This window comes from Phodopus roborovskii, unplaced genomic scaffold (genome assembly GCF_943737965.1).
Source record: "Phodopus roborovskii unplaced genomic scaffold, PHOROB, whole genome shotgun sequence".
Lineage (NCBI taxonomy): Eukaryota > Metazoa > Chordata > Mammalia > Rodentia > Cricetidae > Phodopus > Phodopus roborovskii.
In genome coordinates, this window is record NW_026126540.1 from 26,458,342 (window position 1) to 26,484,711 (window position 26,370).

The 26,370-nt window shown below is 42.9% G+C and overlaps 1 protein-coding gene across 1 annotated transcript in view; it reads right to left on the reverse strand.

Annotated features, from left to right (window-relative positions):
• Pip5k1a (phosphatidylinositol-4-phosphate 5-kinase type 1 alpha) overlaps positions 1–26,370 on the reverse strand; it is a 64,491-nt gene that overhangs the window by 17,260 nt on the left and 20,861 nt on the right. The window contains exons 3-13 of the mRNA XM_051199221.1: positions 22,399–22,479; positions 19,347–19,477; positions 18,321–18,438; positions 18,008–18,160; positions 16,962–17,261; positions 14,551–14,756; positions 13,626–13,709; positions 11,851–11,899; positions 11,565–11,649; positions 10,438–10,584; positions 9,746–9,875 (exon numbers count right to left, since the gene is read on the reverse strand). Coding sequence (XP_051055178.1) covers positions 9,746–9,875; positions 10,438–10,584; positions 11,565–11,649; positions 11,851–11,899; positions 13,626–13,709; positions 14,551–14,756; positions 16,962–17,261; positions 18,008–18,160; positions 18,321–18,438; positions 19,347–19,477; positions 22,399–22,479 — 1,484 coding nt within the window. The remainder of the gene's footprint in view (positions 1–9,745; positions 9,876–10,437; positions 10,585–11,564; positions 11,650–11,850; positions 11,900–13,625; positions 13,710–14,550; positions 14,757–16,961; positions 17,262–18,007; positions 18,161–18,320; positions 18,439–19,346; positions 19,478–22,398; positions 22,480–26,370) is intronic.

Below are 26,370 nucleotides of genomic sequence, written 5' to 3' on the forward strand. Positions count from 1 at the left end.
TTAGTCAGGAGCTGCTACCAAAGTTTATAATAATATTATTATTTTTGTCATTAGTTTATTATCAAGGAAATTATTTACATGATATAGTTCAGAATTCCAACAGAATGGACAGCTTCATGTGACACCATTTTAACAGTGATTTTAGTACCCATACTTCCCAAGAATGTCACCATCTCTAAGTAAGGAACAATCCATGTCATCACTTTGGCGCCTCCATACTCTGGGAGAACTTTGCCTCCAACTTTCACACTAACTGGTTGAACCTCTCCACCCTTCCCTTTCCTGCCTGATCTCACAGCTACTGCTGCTGCTCACAACACTTTTCTAGAAGCATGCTGCCACCTTTGGTTACAGTCTCAGATGCATTCATTTCAACAAATACTCAGTAAGTGAAGAAACTTCCTAAAAGCCCGTCCAGCTAGGATTCTTATAATCATCTTCACAGGACAGGGAATATTGGTGTGAAAAGAACAGTTTTAGTTGTCTTGCTTGCTGTGCAAGAACAAGGACCTGATATACAGAAGGCAGGTGCAGTGGTACAATCTTGTAAGTAATCCCAGCCCTGGTAAGACGCTGAGATAGGGGGATCCGTGGGGCCCACCGGCCAGCAGGACTGCCTATTCTGGTTGGTGACCTCTAGGCCAATGAAGAGACCATGTTGTTGTTGTCGCCCCCCCCCCCCAGACAGGGTTTCTCTGTGTACTGTTAGTTGTCCTGGAGCTCACTCTGAAAACCAGGCTGGCCTCAAACTCAGAGATCCACCTGCCTCTGCCTCCAGGTGCTGAGATTAAAGGCGTGCGTCACCATCCAGCTGAGAGACCATGTCTATAAAACAAGGTAGGTAACACTCCTGGGAAAGGAACTCAAGGTGATCCTCTTGCTTCCACACACACGTAACCTGTACATATGCGAGTGCGCACGCACTCACATACCCAGAGAAAGAGAGAGAAAATCTGACTCGAAAGCTTTCCCATTTTCAGGCATTAAGACGAGCCCAGCTCACTTGTCTAGTTTCACACTGAAGAACCTAAATGAAAATTTATACAAGTTTTATCTAAAAAAAAAAAAAAAAGAGAGAGAATCATTTTGTGTTGCCTGCATTCATATATATGCATCACATACATCTGTTATCTAAAGAGCCAGAAGAGGGTGCTAGGTCCTCTGGGACTGGAGTTACAGAGGGCTGTGCTGGGAAGCACACCAGCAAGTGCTCTTAGCCACAGTCCTCTCTCCTGCCCCAGAAAAAGACCTTCACTTAAGAAGGGGCCTCACAGTGGTTAAAAGCTTATTGCTGCTCTTCCAGAGGTCCTGAGTTCAATTCTCAGCAACCACATGGTGGCTCACAACAACCATCTGTAATGAGATCTGGCGCCCTCTTCTGATCTGCAAGGATACATCAAAAGAGGAAAAGAAAAAGCGTGGGTGACACACACCTTTAATGGCAGGGGCAGGGGCAGGGAGTCTCCAGAGAGAGTTCCAGGCCAGCATGGTCTACAGAGAGTTACAGGACAGGCTCCAAAACTATAGAAATCCTGTCAAAAAAAAAAAAAAAAAAAAAAACAGCCTCTGTGATTTTCAAGAGAACCACACTAGGTTAGTCAGAAGGGTTTCTAGAGACAACTGATATCTTACTCTCCTCACTCTTCCTCTTCTCTTCAACCCAAGTCAACTCTGAGCTTTGGATTCTCAAACCCTGTCAACAAACTGAGCTACAGTCTACACAAGGTTTCTTCATCAAGTTCAAACTGATCCGATGCGGAAGAGACCGCACAGTTGGGAACCGAAGCCACTGCTCTCAGCTTGCGTTACAGCTGTTGAAGGGTTCAAAGGCTGGGTGAAGATCTCATCCATGTGAACCCAAACAGCCTCAGTGGAGGAGGGAGCAGGAGCAGAGGCCGACAAGGAGGTGAGATTTCGCATGCATATGATGCACACATACGAAAATCTACTGAGCCAGCACCATCAAGCTGGGTCTAAAGTGATAGAATTGTAAGACATTAAAACCAGATATTTATTACTTTTATATTGCATTTGTCATTTTTCAACAATACAAAGTAGAGACAAATAGTAACACTCCATAAAAATGTTGAATCCCCATGTCCTTTCCCTAAGTCCCAGCCCTCCCTCCAATATCCCCTCCCACCCCTTACAGAACTCTGTCCTGAATAAAACACTTAAATACATCATAAATAGTAAATTATGAAAAAAATAGCAAGAATTGTTTCTTTCCTTCTTGTAAAAAAGAACATGGCAGCAAAGACAGGCAGCCAGAAACTGGCTGGGGGTGTCTAATATAGACAGTTACTTGGGGGATAGGCTAACGTGCTATCAAGGTGGGATGGGATGGAGAAACAAGGGGAGATTTCAACAGCCTGCCTGAAACACTGTGCATTGCCCCAAAGGCCGGGACCAGATGGACCACAAGCCTGAGAGGGAGGGGAGGGCTTGTGAGGCCCCACTTCCAGCTTCTCTACACAGAGCAAGGGGCAGGCCAGGCCTCACAGCAATCACCCTACTGAGGGAAGTCTGCGGCTCCCCAGGAGCTTAAGAAAATATTCTCTAGCCTCATAGATACAGACTGCCTGTTAAACAGACACAAATGTCTCCCTCCACCATAGCTCCACAAAGAGCACAATACTGCTGGAAAATAAGGGAAGAACAAAGAAATCTCCTTTGGAGAATGTTCTAAAATCATTTGATAATTCTTTATATTTAGAAAAACTATTAGAATACATTCCAAATTGCAAAATAGTAATAATTACATGACCTGGCAGTGAGTAGAGTCCTGCTAAGGTCTACTCTGCTAACATGGCTGCCCCACTGTCATCACAAAGGTGCAGGTGGCCATACCTCATCCTCTCTACTCCCGACCTCATCCTCTCTACTCCCGCAACGCTAGGTTGGGGAAAGGGAGCAGCTTATGGCGGGGCAACCACAGCCTTTCTGCTTCACCAACACTAGGGCTCTTCTTAACACTTACAGAACTTTTATCTGAGTCTGGCTCGAATTGATGTCGTGTGCTGTTTGTTCTTTTCCTTTCTTAAGGAAGAAGGCTGGGAGTAGGATCATCCTTACTCTCCCCCCAAAACCTTTATAAAAATCACTGGGGTCTTCTCAAAGACCAGAGGGAAGAGCGCAGGCGAGAACAATGTCCAGCTAGTCTATCCTGAGGAAGTTTAGAGTCCAGCTCCAGGTGAAAGGCGAAGAGAAGAAGACCACCTAGTCCAGCAACCCCACATCTGCATGAAGAGTCGGGGTTTGAAAAATATTCAGTTACAGATGTCACGAGTGGCCCAGGGAAAATTCATGCCACCCAATTCTAGAGTGGTGGGGACACTGCTGTCCTCAACTGTCAAAGGCACTAATGCCCAGAGGAAGGGGGACACTGTGTTGGAGAGCCCTGCTAGCTCCACATTTCTCTCCTCTTTCGATGACCAAGAAGACAAATCAGCATTCCTGGGGCAAGGGCTGACATCTTGGGATCAAAGCAACAGTGAGTCTTCTTTTAGGGACTCTGAGGCTCACTGCTCACTGGAAAGAGAAAGAATGCAAAGTTAACCAAAAACACGAGTCAAGGAGGCAGGAACAGAATTCAAGTCATCCTAGCTAGTGAAACTGACTTTTTTCTTTCTCTGTTTAGTTTCAGCTTTCAAAGTATGAAGTCCTTTTTGTTTGTTTTATTTATTTTATTTTGACACAGGGTTTCTCTGTGTAGCCCTGGATGTCCTGGAACTCTGTAAACCAGGCTGGCCTTGAACTCACAAGAGAGCCACCTGCCTTAGCCTCATGAGTGTTGCGATTAAAGGCATCTGTCACCACGCCCTCCTTCAAGTATGAAGTTCTAAAACCACAGGCAAAATCTCACTACATAGTCCTGGCTAGCCTGGAAAGATCAGGCAAACCTTTGTAGTCAGATGTCTCCCTGTCATGACCGCGCAGTCCCAAAAAACTATTAAGAGGCTTAATATTACTTGTAAGTGCTTAGCAGGCCTTAAACTCTGCCTTCTAAGTACTGGAATTACTTAGTGCCATCATACCTGACCACGAAACTTTTAAAAAGCAAGGTTCAAAAGGAATACCAGTATGTCCCAATCAACTTTCCCTCTAGTCCATCAGTGATTCTCTTTACACCCTTCAGGCAGTCACCTCCCTGGATGCCAGATACTCACATGGGTGAACTCTGACTCTGCAACTTCAAGCTTGTCCAAGGTTGAACTAACAGGAGAAAAGAGAAAAGAGGTAGAATTGGGGGGGGGGGGGGGCCTGGAGAGATGGCTCAGAGATTAAGAGCACTAGCTGCCCTTCCAGAGGTCCTGAGTTCAATTCCCAGCAACCATGTGGTGGTTCACAACCATCTATAATGAGATCTGGTGCCCTTTTCTGACCTGCAGGCAGACATGGAGGCAGAATGTTGTACATAATAAATAGATCTTAAAAAAAAAAAAAAAAAAAAAGACAAAAGGGTCTACGGGTATAACTCAAGTGGCAGAACACATGCACAGCATGTATAATCATGGCTTCCATCCCTAGCACGTCCTCTAAGGTCAATTATATTGTCACTTCATATTTCTTTTAAGATTCAGACTACACAAGTGGGCTGAAGAGCCTGGCGTTGGTGGCGCATGCCTTTAGTGCCAGCACTCAGGAAGCAGAGGCAGGTGGATCTCTATGAGTTTGAGGCCAGCCTGGTCTACAGAGCGAGTTCCAGGACAGGCTCCAAAGCTACACAGAGAGATCTTGTCTTGAAAAAAAAAAAAACAAAACAAAACCCACAAGAAAACAAGTGGGCTGAAGAGCCGGCTCAGTGGGTAAAAGCCTAGCGACCTGAGTTTGACCCTTGGAATCCATACCAAGGTTGAATACTAATATCACAGAAAGAAAACCTAAGAAGTGGGGCTGGAGAGATGGCTCAGTGGATAAGACGACTGACTGTTAATTCTCAGCACCCACACAATCACGGATGGAAGGATGGAAAGACAGAAAGAAAGGGAGGGAAGGAGGGATGATTGTGCATGCCTATAATCCCAGCTACTTGGAGGCTAAGGCAGGAAGATTAATAGTTTAGGGTCTGTGTAGCTTCAGAGTGACCTCAAAGCTATTCTGGGAAACCTTATGAGATACTGTTTCAAGATACAAAGTCAAAAGCCCAGGTATGAAGAACACACCTTAATTTCAGCATACAGGAGACAGTGTTTCTGTGTAGCTTTGGAGCTTGTCCTGGAACTCACTTTGTGGACCATGCTGGCCTCAAACTCAAGAGAGTTTGCCTTCCAAGTGCTGTGATTAAATGTGTTCCCCTCCTCCCCCAACCTTCCTCTTCTATGTGGTGCCAGGTATGAGCATTGAATCTCACAAATTCAAGTTAAACATTCTATTGCTAAGCTTCATCCCCCAGAGCTGAGGTACAGGCTCAGTTAAGACAAGTGCACAGTAATACCTAAACTCCCAATTCAAAGAAAACAAGTCAACAATGTTCTTTATTTCTAACTGCTAAGCTTTGGGCTAATTTATCTTGTCGATACATAATTTGTATTAATACATAATACAATTCCTCTATGTGGTGTTACCCTAACAAAAAACTTCAATATAGCGTATGGTTATGGAACCCAGAGGCAATGGTGCTTGTCTACTAAGTACCTCACACGGTAATGCAGGCACTGGGAAGCTGATGATATAGAGGACTGCTGTAAGCACAAGGGAGGCTTACATGACAAAGTCAGACATCTCACAAGCCAACATAAAGGCTGCCATCAAGCCTGACAACCTGAGTCTGATCCCTGGAATCTACAGGGAAAGCTGTTCTCTGACATATGTGTGGCATATGTACTCCTCCCCTAACATAAATAAATGTGAAGAAAATTTAAAATTCAAAGATAAAGGTCTAAGCATGGCATGGTTGTCTTTAATCCAAATACTCAGTGGCAGGCAGATCTGTGAGTTACAGGCCAGCCTTGTCTACATAGCAAATTCCACACTAGTCAAAGTTTCATAAATGAGACCCTTTCTCAAACAACAAAATAAAGTTAGATACAGACATAACATATATGAAGCCCTGGGTTCTATCCTCAAGTACCACTAAAAAGCAGACAGAAGCTGCAGGTATGTCTCACAGATACTCTAAAACGCATAGGGCATATGAGAAAAGTGTTTGTGGGCTAGAGAGGCGCTCAATGGTTGAGAGCATTGACTGCTCTGGCGGAGGACCTGAGTTTATTTCCCAGCACTCACCCAAATGACAACCACCCAGAACTCCAGTTCCAGGGGAATCAATGCTCTCTTCCGTCCTCTGTGGCACTCGCCATGCCCATGGGACACATATACATGGAGACAATATACTCATACACATAAATAAAGGGAAAAATAATTAGGGAAAAAGAAAAAGGGATTTGTACAGAGTCACACATGGAATGAGACCACTATAATTTTACCAGCAGCAGAAACAGTGCTAACTTAAACCAAAATGGCCTGAGATAGAGCATCACCAAGGGATCACTAGAGGCTGCTACTTGAACTCAGAGATCCTTCGGCCTCTTAAATGTGAGGACTAAAGGCACTACCATGCTAATCTATAACTTTTTAAATGTAAATAAAATTTGAAACACGAGATTATCGACACATCCTCCTCTAAATTCTATAAAGAAGCTAAATAGGGGCTGGAGAAATGCCTCCATAGTTGAGAGTACTGGCTGCTCTTCTAAATGGACCCCAGGTTCAATTCCCAGTGAAAGGATGGAAAAATACAGCCTAACTCTCCAATGACCATAGGAAGCTGAAAGTTTAGAAATACTACCTAAAAAGCCCTAAAAACCTCAAATTCCAGACCCTCCTCTGCCAGTAAATAGGCAAGGTCATACTCTTTGCTGTTTACATCAGACAGGCCCTTGGGTACGTAATCTTGGCCTAGTAAGTTAACAGAAAATGAGCTGGCTAACCACTTATCTGACTTTGTAAACTGCTTGTGAAACCCCCACCCTCAGTGACCTATGTGTGGGCTTTGTTATAATATAAAAACTGTCTCAATTCTGCCCTCGAGGTCCTATGACTGTGGACCCCAGTGCACTTGGAATAAAAATTCCTGTGCTATTTTCATCGAGACCGCTTCTCGTGAGTGATCTGGGCTTTCACCTTTCCTGAGTGGGAGCGTGAGGTCCACGCTCTGCAGGTCTCTCACCAGCACTCACATGGCAGCTTCCAGGGGATCTGACACCGTCACAGACACACATGCAGGCAAACACCAATGCATATGGAATTAGAATAAAAAAATCATTTAAAAATATTTAAGGAGTAAGGTAGTGTGGCCCATGCCTTTAGTCCCAGCCCTTGGGAGGCGGAGCAAGACGGATCTCTGGGAGTTCCAGATTAGCCTGGTCTACAAAGTAAGATCCATGACAGCCAGGACTGTATACCAAGAAACCCTGTCTCCAAAAAACAAACAAACAAACAAACAAAAATGTTTTAGAGGCTGGAGTAATGGCTCAGCAGTTAAAAGCACTGGCCATTCTTCCAAAGGATCTGGGTTCAACTATCCAGTTCCAGGGGATCTGGCATCCTCACACAGACATACATGCAGGCAAAACTCCCATGTACATAAAAAATAAAAAACCTTAAAAAAATTTTTAAATGAAAAAAAAAAAAGTGAAAATAAATTCTAGCTATCCTAAAACAGAAAGACTCAAAAGACAAAATCCAATGGTGAAGTGAAACCAAGTGCCATGTAGAATGATTTCTATACTCTGAGACCTAACTGAAGAAACACCAATAGCCCCTAGATTTTAGAATAGCTAATGATTCTTCTGTACCTTCTCTTTGTTTACAGCATTGAAGATAAAACTGAGGGCCTTGGCTATGTTAGGAAAATGCTATACCACTGAGCTGTACCTCTAGTCCCTGAATTTTCACTGTTGAAAGCAATGTATATAGCATTTTCTAGTGCCTTCCCACCTGTATGATGGGTCCACAGAGGAAGAGGAGTACTTGAGCTGTGCTTATGAAATAGTACCCAGGGAGCCCTTTCAAAACCAGGCTGTACCCCTTGTGCTTGAGCCCAGAGAGTGCTATGACTACAGGCAATCACAGGCAGGTGCCACCATGCCCAGCGATTGCTGCCAGCAGTCACAGCCTTAAGTCAGTAGTAAAAACACAGCACAGGAGACAGTGTCCTACAATCTTTCTTTCTTTTTTTTTCTTTTTTTTTCTTTTTTTGGTTTTTCAATATAGGGTTTCCCTGTGACTTTGAAGCCTGTCCTGGAACTAGCTCTATAGTAGGCTGGCCTCAAACTCACAGAGATTCACCTGCCTTTACCTCCTGAATGCTGGGATTAAAGGCGTGTGCCACCAATGCCTGGCTATGTCCTACAATTCTAATAGGTTTTTAGAATTCCATGTCTTGCAGGCCGATGGTGGCGCATAGAGTGAGTTCCAAGACAGCTAGAGCTGTTACAGAGTAAACCCTGTCTCAAACAAACAATAAAGGTTAATAAAAAGAGCAATTCTATAGTCTCTATGCAGACACACCTCTCTCACACATACTAACAGAAGTTGGTAGCTATGCTCTGAGTTGCTCAGTAGAGAACCCATGTGACAAAAAGAGGGTCTCTTCAGTCTTGCTCCAACAAGGCACCAAGTAACATCACTAACTGCACTGATGAGCTTAGAAGGAAGTCCTCCCACTTGAGGGCATGATCTCACTCTTTGCCAAAAGTTTGATTACCACCTCTGAGAAATTTTAGCTCAAAAACCTACATAAGCTAAATTTGAATTCTAACCCAAGATACTATGACATATGTTTTCTTTTGTTCAGCTTTGCTTTGAGACAAGGTTTCATACAGCCCAGATGGGCTTTGAATTCCAATCTTCCAGCCTCTATCTCCCTAGTGCAGGGATTAAAGGTGAGCCCCAGAACACCCAGCTATGTTTCTTTTAGGTTTTTCGAGACAGGGTTTCTCTGTGTAGCCGTGGTTGTCCTGGAACTCACTCTGTAGACCAGAATCTCCTTGAACTTACAGAGATCCACCTGCCTCTGCCTTCTGAGTGCTGGGTGGGACTAAAGGCCTGTGCCACCACTGCCCAACTGTGTTTCTTATTTTAAGCCATTAAGCGTGGGACTGATTTATTATGATGTAATGGGTAACGTATTAGCTAATTAAGTCATGATTATTATACTAGCCTCTTGAACGCTCCACTGTTGACAGGGACGGGAGCACAAAACTGTAACCTAGGACACAGGACACCTGATACAGAAGAGTTGCCCATCTGTCTCACAATCAACCAAATACTCTCTCAGCCCAGACACACGGGGGAGGGTCTAAGCCCTGCTGCAAATGATATGACAGAATGGAAGGTCTCACCCTCCCCGGGAAGCAGAAAGGGGATGGAATAGGGTTGGGTAGGGAACAGGGAAGGAGGGGAGGGTGAGGGAACTGGGATTGACATGTAAAACAAGCTTGTTTCAAATTTAAATAAAAAATATTAAAAAAAAAAAATCCAACAATCAAACAATAAACTTTCTTTCCTTCCTTTTTTTTTTTTTTTTTTTTTTTTTTTTTTTTTGAGATAAGGCCTGTCTCTGTTACCCTGGCTGTCCTGGAAATCACTAGGTAGATCAGACTGGCTTTGAACTCTGAGATCCACCTGCCTCTGCCTCCCCAGCACACCATGACACCCAGCATAGACTCTTGAAAAACATCAAAATGAAGATTTCTGAGAACCTGAAAAAGATCATAGAGTAACAGACCAAGAAACTAACCTCAAATTTAGTATTTGCAAAGGCTCTCCAACTCCAGGTGAGAAACTGGGGCCAGGAACAGGTGAGCCCTCACTGATTTCCTCCAAAGGTGGAGTCTGAGGTAAGACATCAGGACGCCCACGGTGTACATCTGGGGGGGGGGGGGGAGAAAGATCAACCAATAAGGAATGAATGGATCTATAAATGAAGGATAGTGTGCTCAGGGAAACAAGGAGAAGGTGCAGTGACTGGAGGGGCATGGAGACTCGTTCCTGCAATCCCAGTACTTAGAAGGCTGAGAAAGGAGGGCCATGAGGTTGAAGGCAGCTTGGCTACATACACAGTGAATCCCAGGAGAGCCTGGGCTACATAGTACACCCGTCTCCAAACAGCTGGGCTTGGTGGCGCACACCTTTGGTCCCAACACTTGGGAGGCAGAGGCAGGAGGATCTCTTGAGTTTGAGGTCAGCCTGGTCTACAGAGTGATTTCCAGGACAGCCATGGCTACACAGAGAACCCTGTCTCAAGGGGGGAAAAAAACAAAAACAAAAAACCCAAGACGAGTTAGCAGGTTACTTTTTACTGTATAGAAATGGGGAGTAGAGGTCCTGGCCAGAGTGTAAGAACTCAGAAGGGAGGGAGGGAGAGAGGGAGGGCATGTCCAAACGCAAGGGGCCCTGCCCTGCCCTGCCCTGCCCTGTGCTGGCGCTGACCTGGCTCCACGGCTGCCTGTGTTGTCACTTGTGCCTTGTGCTCCCCAGACACCGATGGCTGGTAAGTAACGCAGGAGTTGCCGCTGGGGCCTGATCGCCGAGAGAAAGACGAGCCAGACCGAAACTTTTTGGAAGGAGAAGGCTTCACTTCAAAAGGGAAAGAGAGAGCCTACTTAGCACCCACCTCAGAAACCATCACCAAGACAGACACCAACTGCTAGTCTCCCCGACACATATACAAGCTGTTCTGAAGCAAAGGCAGAAACGGGTTAATGTCAGAAAAGGTGGCCTACAGGTTACTTACTACACAGAGAGGAGTCAAGTCATCTCACTTTGGAAAGAAACAGAAAACTTAAAATGAAAGTGACAAACACAGCCTTCCGCTCAGCTTTCACTGATGGAGTATGTTTGTTCTTTATTAACGTCACCCAGTAAAAGCTACAGACAACACATCTCTACCCTTCTTAGTAGAGATGCATACAGCACTGTAATTTACATTGGGGCTTCACACTGAAAACAGGTTTCTATGCCTCACAGCCGATCTGTGATGTCTATGTTCTCTTCACCTCACTAAAAGACAACTGATGCCTATCATGACAGCAAAGGAGGACTGAATCTGCCAGTGTCAAAACATAGAAAGTTTGAAAAGGAACACTGGTGCTTCTGTTTCAATAAAGTTGTGGGAAAAGACTAAAAACTCCTTCAATAGTCATCAACAAGGCTTCAACCACTTGAACTAACCTAACTCCTGGCCCCTGGACACGGAAGGAAAGATAAGAACACTGTTAACATCTTTGCCTGATCTTTCTATACAAGCGTCTGCTTTAGACACCTAAGCCTGCGTCACAAAGTCTACAAGGACAGCTACACATTTTTTTTTTCAGTCCCACCAGTTCCCCAGAAATGGCCCTCACCTCGAGGATACATGTAGGGAGAGCCAGGGGGAGCAGCAACTCGGAAACGACTGAGACAGACAGTGACTGACACAAGGACGAGAAGCAGCGCTCACAGGATGTAGGAAGAGCAGGAGAGGCCTCTGGCCTTGGCAGCTCCCTGACAGAGGTGTCCTGCCCACCATCTCTTGGGGTAAGGGAGCCACTGGGGGTCATCTGGTAGAAGCCACTTACAGGGAATCTTCTTGAACACTGTGTTGCACATGAAGCGCTGGAACCGTTCAGCATAGAAGCCTGGACGATGCACTGATACTGTGTCCTGTTGAAAGGAAGAGATGACTACAGAGTTAAACAGAAAGGCCCAGCAAGAGGCTGTGTCATCCTATGGCCACGTTCCCTTAGACCGAAACTGTACCAGAAGTGTAAAACCCAGAAATAAAATCATATAGAGAAGATACTGAGGAGGCAAATGGCAAGAAATGAAGAGATGAAGAGGCCTTTAGCTGACTGCTATACTCACCCCATCATGTACCAGTGCTTTCCAAGAGTGCTCCAACTTCTTAACAAACCTGATAAGAAAAATATGTATCACACATTGTTTTTTAAAAGAAAAGATCATTACAATAATTTATTTTAGAGGGCTAAAAAAGGCCATGATACCAGAAAACCTTAAACATATAAACACTGGGCAAGTACACCCAAAGAACGGCCATGGTAGTACTTATCCCACCTGGAAGCCAATGCTGCGTCTAGCTAAGCCGATTAAATGAACAGGACAGTTCAGTGATGAAACACTTGCCTACATGTATGAGGTCCTGGGTTTAATTGCTAGAAAAGCTGAGCAAGGCAAAACAGCATTAATGAATTGTGATGGAAAGGTAGGTAAGGTAGTAGCAAATCCTGTAACTAAGCACTTGGGAGATTGGAGCTGGAGGATTGCCATGAGCTCCAGGTCTGCCTAGGCTACAATGTGAGACCTTGTCTGAAAAACAAAAACAAAACCTGGACAAACAATAAACCAGAAGAAAAATAGAAAAGAAAGCTAAAGGAATAGAAGAATAAAGCCAAGTAAGTATAGCTATACTTGTGTAAGAGGGCTGGTGAGATGGCTCAGTGCATTAAAGTGCTTTGCTACCATGTCTGATGACCGGAGTTTAATCCCCAGAATCCACAAGGAAGAGAACTGACTCCCACAAGTTGTCCTCTGACCTCCACATGCCCATTGTAGCATAAACACACACACGATAAATAAGTGTACAAAGACTTTAGTGGTAATAATCAGTACATCAAATATTGAATAGCCAGCCCACTTTAGTCCCTGTCATGTGTCAGGAATGATCCTCCCTCATCTCCACTTCACTGCCCTTAGTTCACAGGCTGGTCATTTTTACATAACACAGAGATCTGTTTTTCCTTTGTAGGAATGAGAATGTGCTTCCAGCTATCTCCCCATATGGAGGAGGACTCAGCCCACAGATTTCTCAGAGTCAAGGCAGATGGAGTACTCCACCCACTGTGTCTGAGGACTGACTCAGTATCCCACAGAAGGTATGTATCACACTGAAGAGGTGGTGAGCCAGAAAAACCAGGGAACAGTTCTTAAACTCTATAGGTAACCACACTGTGACTACTGTTCTTGTATCATAAAGAACTTTACAAAGAACACATCTAAGCCTGGTAGTAATGGTGCACGCACTAAGGAGGCAGAGGCAGGCTGATCTCTGAGTCTGAGTCCAGCCTGGTCAACAGAGTGAGTTCCAGCAGTCAGGGTTACACAGAAACCCTGTCTCAAGAAAAAACAAACAACAACAACAACAACAAAAAAAAAAAAAAAAAACAAAAACAAAAAAAAAAAAAAAAAAAAAAAAAAAACATCTAAAAGTAAGCTAGGGACTGGAGAGATGACTCAGCAGTTAAGAGTACTAGTTGTTCTTGCAGAAGATCTGGGTTCAGTTCCTAGCACCCACATGGTGACTTACAATAATCTATTAATTCCAGTCCTAGGGGATCCAACACTCTCTTCTGACCTCCATGGGCACCAGACATTCAAGTGGTGCACATACATGGACAAAGACAGAACACTGACATTTATAAAAGGGGGGAGGGGGAAGGAAGGCCAAGGCCAGCAAATCTCTGGGTTTGAGGCCAACTTGGTCGGTCTACAGAGTGAGTTCTAGGACATCCAAAGCTACAAAGAGAAGAAAATAAACTAAAGAGGGGGAAAAAATAAAGAACCTTGAGTGACCATAGCTCAGTGCACCCTGTCCCCCAATCTGTGACCCTCATGTCCCTCACCTGTAAGACTGCAGAATATCAATGATGCCAATATAAAGCAGGAGCCTTTCCCCTTTGTTATTCCGGGCAGGGATGCCACCCATGCTGGAAAAAAGAAAAGAGTTAGAGACATCTGTTCACAGCCTCTAGAGGCGTCTCCTAACCTCCAGTCAAAGCTGGCCATGGAACTAAGAGCTAAATATAAATGACTCACCCTCCAGACTAAGACCCCTCTGGACATGTATAACAATCTCCTCATACTTCTCTCTCACACAGCTCCATCAAAGAGACTGAAATCATGACTACTCAGCAATTTTGGGACTACTCCCCAAATAAAAACAAACATGCTGGTACTTCTGTATCTTCATTTGTTCCCACTAAGATACTTTTCTTGACAGTCATGTTATAATACACCTAAAAATGAAACATCTGAAACTTTTAGTACCACAATCATTGGATAAACCTAAGGCAGTAAGAAACCTTCCACAGAGAAGCCTACGGTAAACTGTGATAAAAGTTCTAATGTGAGCCAGGTGCTGGTGGCACACACCTTTAATTCCAGAAGAGGTAGGGGATTTCTCCATTTGAGGCCAGCCTGGTCTACAGAGGAAGTTCCAGAATAGCCAGAGCTATACAGAAACCATGTCTCCAAAAAAAAAAAAAAAAAAAAAAAACCTAATATGATTTACAGATGCGCACCACAGCCTAAGTGTTAATATTTTCATCTTACACAACTCTTCAAACTCACTCACACTTTCCCTTCCTCTTATATTCTTTTATTTTCCCTCTCTTAAACTCTTATGAAAGAATGGCCAATTGCCCCATGAGTGTTAATGCTGTTGGCCTCACTGTGAGAAAAGCTACTCTTTTCCACAAGCCAGGTGCCTTTAAGAAAAAGTACTGTGAGAGAGAATGTGTGACAGCTGTTGGTCCTAAGCCCACTCACTGGTCCTCAGTCTCCACAGTGCCGCCCCGTCGAGCCTCGCCCTGGATGGATTCCATGGCTGTGGAGTAGAGAGCCTTCTGTGGGGCTGGTCTTCGAGTGTCAACTGCGTATTGTGCTTCATTGTTAATGGGCTCTCGCTGTGCATGATCTATGTTGTGGATTGACATCAGGAGGCTATAGTCCATTATCTTGAAGCTCTGTAGCACCTAATGGGAAGAGAGGACAAGGTGAACAAAATCTGGGAGGTGTCAGGACCTTTTTTCAAGTTTTTATCTCTTGCGTAACCTAACTAAATTCAACAGTGAAATTCCAGATAATCAAGGCTTTGCTCTTAAAGAGCATATCACTCTGGTATGTCTTTATTTACACTCCTTTTCTTACCTTTCTCCCATTCAATTAATGGAACTATTTTTTTCAGTACTGGAGATTGAATACAGGTCTCTGGCATTTATCACTAAGCTATATTCCCCAACCTCCCTTTACCCTTTTAAATTTTAAGATATAGTCTCACCAAGTTCCCCACAATTGGAATTATAGGCCTGAGTCATCAGAGTACCCAATGCAACTTATTTTTTTGAGTTCATTTTGTCACTTACAAGAACACTGTCTTTTTACATGAAGGACTATGTATCTGTACTGTAAAGAGTCTGTGACAATAGGCTGAGATCTTATCTAAGCCCCATTCCCAACACTGCATAAATTGAGCAGGGTAGCATAAGCCTACAATCCCAGAACTTGGGAGATAAAGACGGGACCAGGAATTCAAGGTCAACCATAACTACATAAGGAGGACAAGAATAGCTAGGGTTACCAGAGACACATCTCAAAAACACAAGGGGAAAAAAGTACACTGTCAGAGCAGATCTGTGGTGGGACATTATAGAATCAGCTTCAATTTAGTTCAACATTTACCAAACACAAACATAAAAATAAGTACAATACAGCAATACAGTACGTGTGTTTACATGATAGAAGAGCACAGAGAAGTCGAAAAAAGATCACTGGGGGATGTGTGTACAGGAGAAGCAGCACACATCTTTTATACCAGCATTTGGGAAGCAGAGGCAGGCGGATCTCTGAATTCAAGGTCAGCCTGGTCAACAGAGAGAGTTCCAGGACAGAGCTATACAGAAAAACCCTGCCTCAAAAAACCAAGGGGGGGGGGGGGAGTTAGAAAGCTGGGTTTACCGATATTTACTTGTAATCCCCAAACTAGGGATGCAGAGTTAAAAGGATATGCTAGAGGTTAGAGGCAATGGACAGGAAATGGAATGAGTAATACTGATGGTCTAGACGAGTGGTTCTCAACCCCTTTAGAAGGACAATTTTTTCTTCTTTTTGGTTTTTCAAGATAGGGTTTCTCTGCATTGTAGGATGTTCTGGAACTAGCTCTGGAGACCAGGCGGGTCTCAAACTCACAGAGATGCGCCTGCCTCTGCATCCTAAGTGCTGGGATTAAAGGCATGTGCCACCACTGCCTGGTTTAGAAAGACATTTTCACAGCAGGCACCTAAGACCATGGGAAAACACCAATACTTACAATTCATAGTAAGAGCAAAATTACACTTATGAAGGAGCAACAAAACTAATTTCATGGTTGGAGTCACCACAACATGAAGGACTGTATTAAAGGGTTGAAGCATTAGAAAGGGTGAGAACCACTGGTTTAGAATATTACCAATCAGCAGATACATTATACAGTTGTGAAGTGTTCAACAGCACTCAAATTTACAAAATGGAGATTTGGATTTGGCAGGCCAAGACCAAAATCTAAGCAACAACGGCTCTGTAGTACAACTAAGTTACGTTTCCCTATGAATGCTAAGCTAGCTCAACAAGGAAATGTAGCCCAGGTGGGGAGGGTAAAGGACAAAAGCAAATACATAAAGGACCAGCAATGAGGCAACGTAAAAGTCATCTAAAATGTGATCTGGGGGATAGAGAAGAGGCTCAGTGGGAAAAGTGCTTGCTGCACAAACACGTGGAGTTGAGTATGGGTCCCCAGCACCCAGATGAGAGTGCACGTCTGTAACCCCAGAGCTATGAGGGAAGGGTCAGTTGGTCAGCCAGTTTATATGAAATGGCGAGACCCAGGATCAGTGAGAGACTTTGTCTCAGAAAAGTAAGGTGGAGTGCCACATGGAAAACACGAAATGCTGACCTCTGACCTCTACATGTCATACACAGGCAAGCTCACACTCATACATAAATGGCAGCTTACAGCAAAGTGCAACTGCACCCCTCATACACATAAACATACTCCCCAAAACAAACAAACAAACAAACACACACAGCCCAGGGAGCTAATGATCTGAGTTCCAGCTCCCATAGACTAAATGCTACAGAATCACCAAGATTTTTCAATGAAAATGATTTCTGTGTCTGAAGTAGAAGAAAATATAGCAACTCACCAAACAGTCACGCTGCAGAGTCTTACACAGAGCACTATACATGTCAGCATCTAAAAAAAGACCGTCAGGGATATCTTGTAGGAAGTCCAGGTCTTTAAAGGTAGGGAGAAGTTTTTCTCGTTCTTTCTGAGAAGCCCGCCGTTTATAAGTTGAACCCTTCAGGTCATATTTCATATGCATTTTGACTGACCGAGGTAAGAGATTGTTCATCACCACGATTCGTATGTTCTTGCCGCCTGCTTGCACACAGTACAGTCCATAGAATTTAGGCAGCAAAGTTCGAGGGTTTTGGTTAAGATTCTAAGGCATAAAAGTAAGACATGGTGAAGCATGTTAGCAGATTTTCAGTGAGACTTAAGGCAAAAGTTGCTACCTACTGTTCCTCTGCTTTACAAGGGATTTTGGTAAAATGTGTTGGCCTATATATTTGTTCATAATCTCTCATGGCATCTAAGAGAGTTTAAAGAGAAAACAGCAGGGCTGGAGAGATGGTTCAGCGGTTAAGAGGATTGGCTGCTCTTCCTGAGGACCTGAGTTCAATTCCCAGCACCCACATGGTAGCTCACAACTGTCTAACTCCTGTCTGATGGCCTCCTAACCTGCAGGCAAAACACCAATGTGGATAAAATAAAAATAATAATTAAAAAAATAATCAAATCAAACATTAAAAAAAAGAGAAAAAAGAGAGAGAGAGAAAGAAAGAGAAAACAGCATTAAGCCAGGCAAAGTGGTCACCACCTATAATCAAAGACAGAGGCAGGAGATTCAAGAACCCAAAAATGGCTTTAGGCTATACAGGAAGATCCAATAAAAGAGTGCCAGTTTAACATTCACAAAGCCTTGGGTTCAATGCTCAGCACCATGTAAAACCCAGTGTGGTGGTGGCACAAGTACTTGGAAGGCTGAGGAAAGAAGATTTGTCTCAGAAGCCAGAAGCACTGAAAAACCATCTGTCTTGACTTCTATCTACCTCTAAGTTCAAACACCAACATTAAGACAAGCACTGGTATTGTCGAGGACAGCCTCTGCCAGTGCTCCTCACTTACCATGTAGTACCCTGGAAGCAACTTCTGCAGAAATTCTGCTTCTTTATGCTGGACTGTCTTAATGATGAACTCATCATCACTGGACACATAGAAGAGGGAACCACTAGCTCCAGAGTTGGAGAGTTCAATCAATGGCTCACTGCAAAGGGAGTACTGAAAATAAGAGAAGACATTAAGAGTCAATGTGCCTACCCATCATAGAAAGTATGTATAGATTCACATCAATCAACACTTAAGCAAGATGGTAGAAGAGGGAAATTCCTTTAGGAATATTCTTATCTTAGAATCACAGGTTCTGTGATTAGAAACTTACCAAGTAATCATCAGGTCGGATGCCAAATAGCTCTCTAAAGTAACGGAAGGCAACAGGTGCATAGGTCTTGAAACGAAAGTCATTGTAATGATGAGCTGGTGTGAGGTTGCTCCCTTCACTGTGGGGTTAAATATAAAGAAGCCTTAACTTCTCAGACCCCATCACTCATGAGTCTACCTAGACAGATGCTGAAAGGAATGCCCAACAATACTTCTCAGAAGCACAGCAGGGACGATGAGTCGATTTGTGGGACAAAGGCACAACATAGGAGAATAAAACATAGGACTTTGTCATTAAAAGGGTTTTTTCATTCTTTTTGCTTGAGATAGGGTCTCACTATGTAGTCATGAATGGGCTCTAACAAATAGAAATTAGTTTGCTTCTGCCTCACAAATGCTGGGATTAAAGGTACCACCAAACACAGCTAATTCTGGGTGGATGAATGTTTTGCCTGCATGCATGTCTGTGCACCATATACATGCCTGGCAGTTTTGCAGCCAGAAAAAAAGGTGTCAGATCCTTTGGAACTGGGTTTACAAATAGTTGTGAGCAGAAATGTGGGTGTAAGGAAATGAACCTAGGTCTTTTGAAAGAGCAGCAAGTGCTCTAAACCACTGAGCCATCTATCTAGCTCACTTTTTTTAGATTACATTTATGCAGAGAGAGAGAGAGAGAGAGAGAGAGAGTACCCAAACAAACATGCCTTGGTACATTGTTAAATCACAGGAAAACTTGCAGGATTCAATTATATTCATCATGTGGGTCCTCGGGATCAAACTCAGGTTAGGTTATTTGGCTTTACCTTTACGTGCTGACCCATCTCCCCAGCCTAAATAAATTGTTTGTCTTTTATATAAGACTTCCCATTGGCCAGAGGCATATGACAAAGTTTGCTCTCTAAACTCTCTAATTACATTTACACTATTTACAACAAGGTTAAGAACTGACAAGCTTAAATTAAACTAGAACCCTCAAAATTGCCCTGAGGTCTAGGACACTCTCTTAAATGTTAATTGACCTCTGTACCTGGGAAAGAAGATACTCTCCACCACGTAGAAGTCTTGCATGAGGACATCTCGCTCTGGCTTGGTACTCAGGCTGCCCACTGTGTGGGTGATGCCTAACTGGATGGCACCTTTCAAGGCTGATGAAGTTGTCTAAGAAATAGTAAAGAGATTATAGAAAATGTTCTGGTATCAAGTCTAACCAAAGTCTAGGCATGGTGGCACATGCCTATAATCCCAGAACACAGAAGCAGGAGGACTGCCTTAAATTCATGGCCAGACGAAGACCCTGTCTATATTTCAACTCTGAACTTGCTAAAAGGAAAAATAAACAAAAGCCTGACCGTACTGATAATAACCAAGGAGAAAACTGGGAATGGAGGCACACACCTGGAATCCCACCACTTAAGACAAGAAATTTACAAATTTAGGTAAGATTGGGCTATACCTGGTTTTAAGAAACTAATCCAATCAACCAAACCCACAAAACTCATGATGGAAATATAAGGAGAAACATTTGAAAACAAATGTCCTTCCAATAGTTCAGATAGAATTTAGGCTAACCCAGTCCTCTACATTGCAATTAAACCTAGAAACAAGAAAATGGAAGATTCAAAGTAGCACAGAGGATATCTGTGCTGGTCTCAGTCAGGGAAGAGCTCCATTACTACTACCTGCCCTGGGAGTAGTTGGGCCACTCCAACTGTTTAACTCATCTGACATAGAATATAACAAAATTAACAGAGATTCTGATTTGGCTGTATAGTTATAGAAGCTTTGGTCCTCTCAAAGGAGGACAAATATTTAAAGAACACTAAGGTAGTAAAACACAAACAAACAAACAAACCCTGTTAATTAGAAAAGAAAACATGGCCAGGAATGGTGGTGCATACCTTTAATTCCAGCACTTGAGAGACAGAAGCAGGAGGCTGGCTCTCTGTGCATTTGGAGGCCAGGTGGGTTTACATAGAGTTCCAGGCCAGGCAGTATTACACAGATACACACACACACCACACACAATCATACACACACACAACAACACACGGCACATGAAAAATTCTACTTATATATGAGTGTTTTGCCTGCATGTATGTCTGTGCACATGTGTGTAACAGCCTGGTCAGAAGGAATCAAATCCCATGGTATTGAAGCTATTTGCTTGTGTTTGTGGATGAAAAGATACCGGAAGACTGGTTTTTAGTCACTCTGCAAATAACCATTGTTAATATATACAAATTTGCTCAGTAATACTGGCAACTTGAGAATAAATCAGAGGAAAAAAAAGGGGGTCTGTGCACACCCTGAAACAATAACTCAGCAGTTAAGTGCACTGGCTGCTCTTCCAGAGGGCACAGCCACCCACATGGTGACTCATAACTGTCTGTTAACTCCACTTCGAGGATATCTAACACCTTCTCTGGCCTCTTTGGCACCAGGCATGTAGTCAATGCAGACATACATGAAGGCAAAACACGCATAATGCTAAAAATACTATTACATTCAGTCGGGCAGTGGTGGTGCACCCAAGCCTCAACACTAGGGAGGCAGAGACAGCCTGATTTCTTGAATTCTAGGACAGCCTGGGCTACACAGAGAAACCCATTCTTGGCGGGGGGGGGGGGAAGAAAAGGACATTAAAAAACATCAACATAATACTGAGAAAAATAAAAACAGTAAAATTTCAGAGGGGAAAAAGTATTAGAGGTGAGTGATAATTGGGTCTAGAGGTGATAACCAAGTCTGAGTTCAGTCCCAAGCACCCATAAGAAGGGATCACAACAAACTAACTCAAGTTCCAAGGGGTCCAACCTTCCATAGCAAGTTCAAGGCCAGTCTGGACTACATTATAAGGCCCTGTCTTAAAAAAAAAAAAAAGGGGGGGGGGGAGTGGTGGTGGCAGCACATACCTTTAATCCCAGCACTCGGGAGGCAGAGGAAGGTGGATCTCTGTGAGTTCGAAGCCAGCCTGGTCTATAAAGTGAGTTGCAGGGCCACCAGAGCTAAATAGTGAAACCCTATCTTGAAAAACAAAACAAAACAAAAAAAACAAAAAAAAAAAAAAAAAAAAACAAACTAAAAAAAAAAAAAAAAAAAAAAAAAGGGGGGGGGACAGAAACAGAGTTCCAGGCAAGTGTGGTGCATGCCTGTAATCTTCAACAAATTGGGAGAAAAAAGAAGGTCTGCAATTCAAGGTCATCCTCTGCTACAAGTGAGTCTGGGATCAGCCTGTGTATACAAAACCCACTTACAAAAAGGAGAGAAACAGAACAAAACAAAAACTTGGATTTCCTGTGGCAAGGGGAAAGGTGGCCTTTTAGGACTCAGCAATATATTTGTATCTAATAATGAAATCCAATTTCTTCCACTCAATGAAAATATCAACCATGACTGGGCATGATAATGCACAACTTTAATCCCAGCACTTGGGAGGTGGATCTTTGTGAGTTAGAGCTGGCCTGGCCTACATAGTAAGTTTGAGGATAGCCTTGGCCTTACAAAAGTTTTTTTTAAAAAGACAGTATCAATCAACATTAGAATTGTTATTAGTAAGTCTCCTTTAATCACCCATATCAAAAGAAAATAATTCATTCTTTATGAATTAAATTTTAAAATACAAGTTACATTATGTTCATTGTCAGTAAATAGGCTGGGTGTGTTGGTGCACACCTTTAGTTCCAGCACTCAGGAGGTAAAGACAGGCAGATCTGAGACAGCATGGTCTACACAGAGAATTCCAGGCCAGGCAAGGCTAAATAGAGAGACCTTGTTTCAAACGAAACAAAACAAAAATACAAACCAACAAACAAAAAAAGAAAAAACAAATGGAATAGTTTGTAGAGGACATATCAAGGACAGTGCTGGCCAAGCATGGTGGCACATACCTATAACCTAAGCACTAGAGAGGCTGAGGAAGAATGCTACAGGGAGTTCAAGGCCAGCCTCAGCTACATAGTGAGTTCCAGGCCACCCTGGAGACACTATATTAAACAAACAACCAAAAAATCTAATATAGTAACAGTATTGCCTTTGATATATTACAAAGTAAGATGTCCCATCCAGTCTGTCTAACTTACCTTTTTATATGTAGTTTCTCCAGAGGGATCAACACTTCGGTGGCCTATTTTCTTGATAGGCATGACAGAGGCATTAGGTCCCTAAAAGAAAAGAATTAAGATTAATACATGGCCAGGTAGTGGTACATACTTATAACCCCAGCATTTGGGGAGGAAGAGTTAAAAGGATTATTAGTGCAAGGTTATCTTAGGCTACATAGTGAGCTTAATGTTAACCTGCGGTATAGTCTCAAAAGCCCAAAAAGATGACAGTAATTTTATAAACAGTTCTAGTGATAGTATGTCAAAAAATTGATGAGGCTGGATAGACAGCTCAGTAGTTAAGAACACAGGCTTACAAGCTCCTTAATTCCTGTTCCAGAAGATCTGAAGGCTTCTTATCTCTTTGGGCACCAGGCATGCATACATGCAGGCAAAACATTTATATAAGTAAACAATCACCCCACTGCCCACCCACCAAAACAAACCAGGAAGTTGGGAGATGATTCAATGGTTAAGAACATTGGCTGCTCTTTGGGAGTATCTGAGTTAAATTCCCAGCACCCACCTGGCCACTCACAACCCATTTATTACTCCAGTCCAGAGAAATCCAATACTTTCTTTGGCCCTCCATGGGCACCAGGCACATATGGTTCACATATACACAAATAGACAAAACATTCATACACATGAAAGTAAAATTCATAAATATAAAAAAACTTAAAGAGTAATTTTTTAAAAAGGTAGAACCAGTCATGGTGTCAAAAGCCTTTAATCCCAGCATTCGGATCTCTATGAGTTTGAGGCCAATACTGTCTACAAAACGAGTTTCAGGACAGCCAGCACTATTCCACAGAGAAACCTTGCCTTGAAACAAAATAAAACAAAAGCTTTTGGGGCTAGAGAGATGACACAGAGGTTAAGAGCACTGGCTGCTCTCTCCAGAGGTTCTGAGTTCAATTCCCAGCAACCACATGGTGGTTCATAACCATCTGTAAAAGATCTGGTAACCTCTTCTGGACTCAGGCACACACGCAGGCAGAACACTGTACACATAATAAATAAATATTTTTTTTAATGGTTTTTCAAGACAGAGTTTGTAACTGGTTGTGTTCCTGGCTGTTCTGGAATTCATTTTGTAGACCAGGCTGGTCTTGAACACTGAGATCCGCCTACCTCTGCCTCCCAAGTGCTGGTATTAAAGGTTGGAATTAAAGGTGTTGAACAACACAGCCGGCAATAAATCTTAAAAAAAAAAAAAAGCTTTACAGGAGAAGCCTTCTCACCAGCTTTGAAGAGACTCTCAAGAATATGGTATGACTTTGTATGCCACCCACCTAACAGCTCCAGAAATATAAGAATAAACCATCAGAGCAGACTCTAACTAGCTATTCCCAGGAGTTGATATGCCAGTGCAAGAAACATGAAGTTACTCTTCACATCATCAATATCCATCAAGTTAGGAAGACAGAGGACAAGACTAGTGAAGATAGTATGTCACAATATTAAGACCGAACAGTCAAGGCCCTTAATAAAAGGGCAAGGTTTAATAAAAGGGCAAGGTAGTGATCACCTTATAAGCCCAGTCAGTACTTGGGAGGCTGGAATGACCATTTCAAATCCAATCTTGATTACATAGTGAGTTTGAAGTTATGAGATCTAAAGTAATCACGATCAAAACAATAAGAAGCATATTACCTCAAAGACCTTGAAAGATATTCTAAAGAAAAGCCTGAAATCTCAGAAAAAATTGCCAGGTCATTATTCTGAAACCTGACACAAGCACAACAATGAAACAAAACTAAGAGGGGATTAAGAAATCGCCATGTGGGGAAAGGATAGCAAACTGAAATATTCTGCACAGAAAAGATGGGTACAAACATGGCTGCAATCCCATCATTTGGGAGGCTGAGGCAAGTGGAAGTGCCCAAAGTTACAAGTTAGTTCATGTTCTATACCAGGTTAGCCTGAGTACAGAGTGAGAACTGACCCCCCAAAACAAACAAGGATTGGGCACATAGCTCCACTAGTAGAGTGCCTGCTCAGTCTATGAAAAGTCCTGACTTCCATCTGAAGCATTGCAAAGCCTGTGTGGTGGTGCATGCCTGTAATACCAACACTGAGGAGGGGAGGTCAACCTTAAATAAACCTTAAACAAAACACAGTGGGAGGCCAGAGCTGGTTAAATAAGACCCTGCCTCAAAAGTAAATAAGTAAATAATAATCCAGTAAAACTCAAAAAACAAAAGATATGCTCAATCAAAATAAAATATTATGCCAGGTATGGTGGTACACACCTTTACCCCCAGAACTTAGGAGGCAGAGGTAGGTAGATATCTGAGTTTGAGGCCAGCCTGGTCTACAGAGTGAGTTTCAGGACAGCCTGGGTCACAGAGGAACCAAAAATTCAGTATATATGATATTACTGTATCAGAGATTTAAATTCAGCAAGTAAAGAGACCACAGCTTAAGCATGAAGACCAGTGTTGAGATACCCAAGTAAAAGCTGGGTAGAAATAGCAGCCCATTGTAATCCTGCACTTGAGAGGCAGATAGGGTCACCAGATCAGACAGGCTAGCTGACTAGCCAAATTTAACTGAGTTACAGGTTCAGCAAAAGACAGTGGAGAGTCATCTACACTGAGTGTGTGTGTATACAGAGACACCTGACATCAACCAACCATCTCTACCCACACATAAAAATACAGTGCTCCCACACCACACATGCACACATACCAAATATACATATACATTATTAAAAAAAAAAAAAAAGCTAGGGAGTGGTGGCACTCACCTTTAATCCCAGCACACTGGGGGCAGAGGCAGGAAGATCTTTGAGTTTGAGGCCAGCTGGTCTACAGATTGAGCTCCAAAACAGCCAGAGCTCTTACACAGAGAAACTGTGAACAAACAAAGCAACAAAAAAAGCCAGGCATGATGATCATGACTTTAATCCAGCACTCAAGAGGCAGATAAATCACTGAGTATTTGAGGTCAGCCTGTTCTAATTGTAAATTCCAGGACTTCCAAAGCTACAGGGAGAAACTGTATCTCCAAAAAAACAAAAATGAAATCAGAAACAAAATCTCACAAATTCCCAACAATAAAACAGAGATGTAGAGAGGCACGCTGGCACATATAATCTCAGTGCTCCAGAGGCTGAGAAAGAAGGATGAATCTAAGCACAGCTGGCCTATACAGTATATGCCTTGTCCCAATAATTATGTAATTTCTAGTAAACAAAAAAGATGCAAAAATAGAATTGTCTACCTCTGGGCTATATCCTCAGCCTACAGCGCTCACCTATCACACGAGACTCTGTATTTGGCACCCAACAACATGACACTCCCACTCATCCACCCATTACATAAAGAGGGTCCTGTCTTTTCCACAGCATTCAAGAAAACATGGCTGACTCTCACACGAGGCAGATCAAGAGCAACTCAGTGACTGGGCAAAGAAAGTGGCATGTGAAAGAAAAAGCAGGAAAGCAACAAGACTAAAAAAATAAAAACAGAATAGTAAAAATTCTGGCATTAAAAGAAAGAAAGGAATGCTGCAAAAATTCCAGACTACGAGCACAAGTGAGAGGTCACACATACTGATCTTCAACAGACCCAAAAGTGAAAGACTTGTAAGAAGCTGAAGAACGAAAAGAAACACATTCACTACTGGACTCAGTGAAGTTGGAACTCAAACTTTTCTGTACAGTTGTTGTAAGGATGGAAAAATTTAGCCTAATTCTCCCTAGACTCTACCTCCTAGCAGTGAGTAGGCAAAAGGTCACATTCTTGACTGTTTACGACAGGGCGAGTTTACTGACAGCACCTGTGAGTGAATGAACACAAGAAATGAGCCTTGTCACACTACCTAGAAACCCTAGCACAAGCAGACTTCCTGGGCTAAGCACGGGCTTGGATAGTTCAAATTAACTGGTCTGCACTGGATGCTATGAGATGATTGGTTTATGATGTACGGGCTTTGTTGGAACCC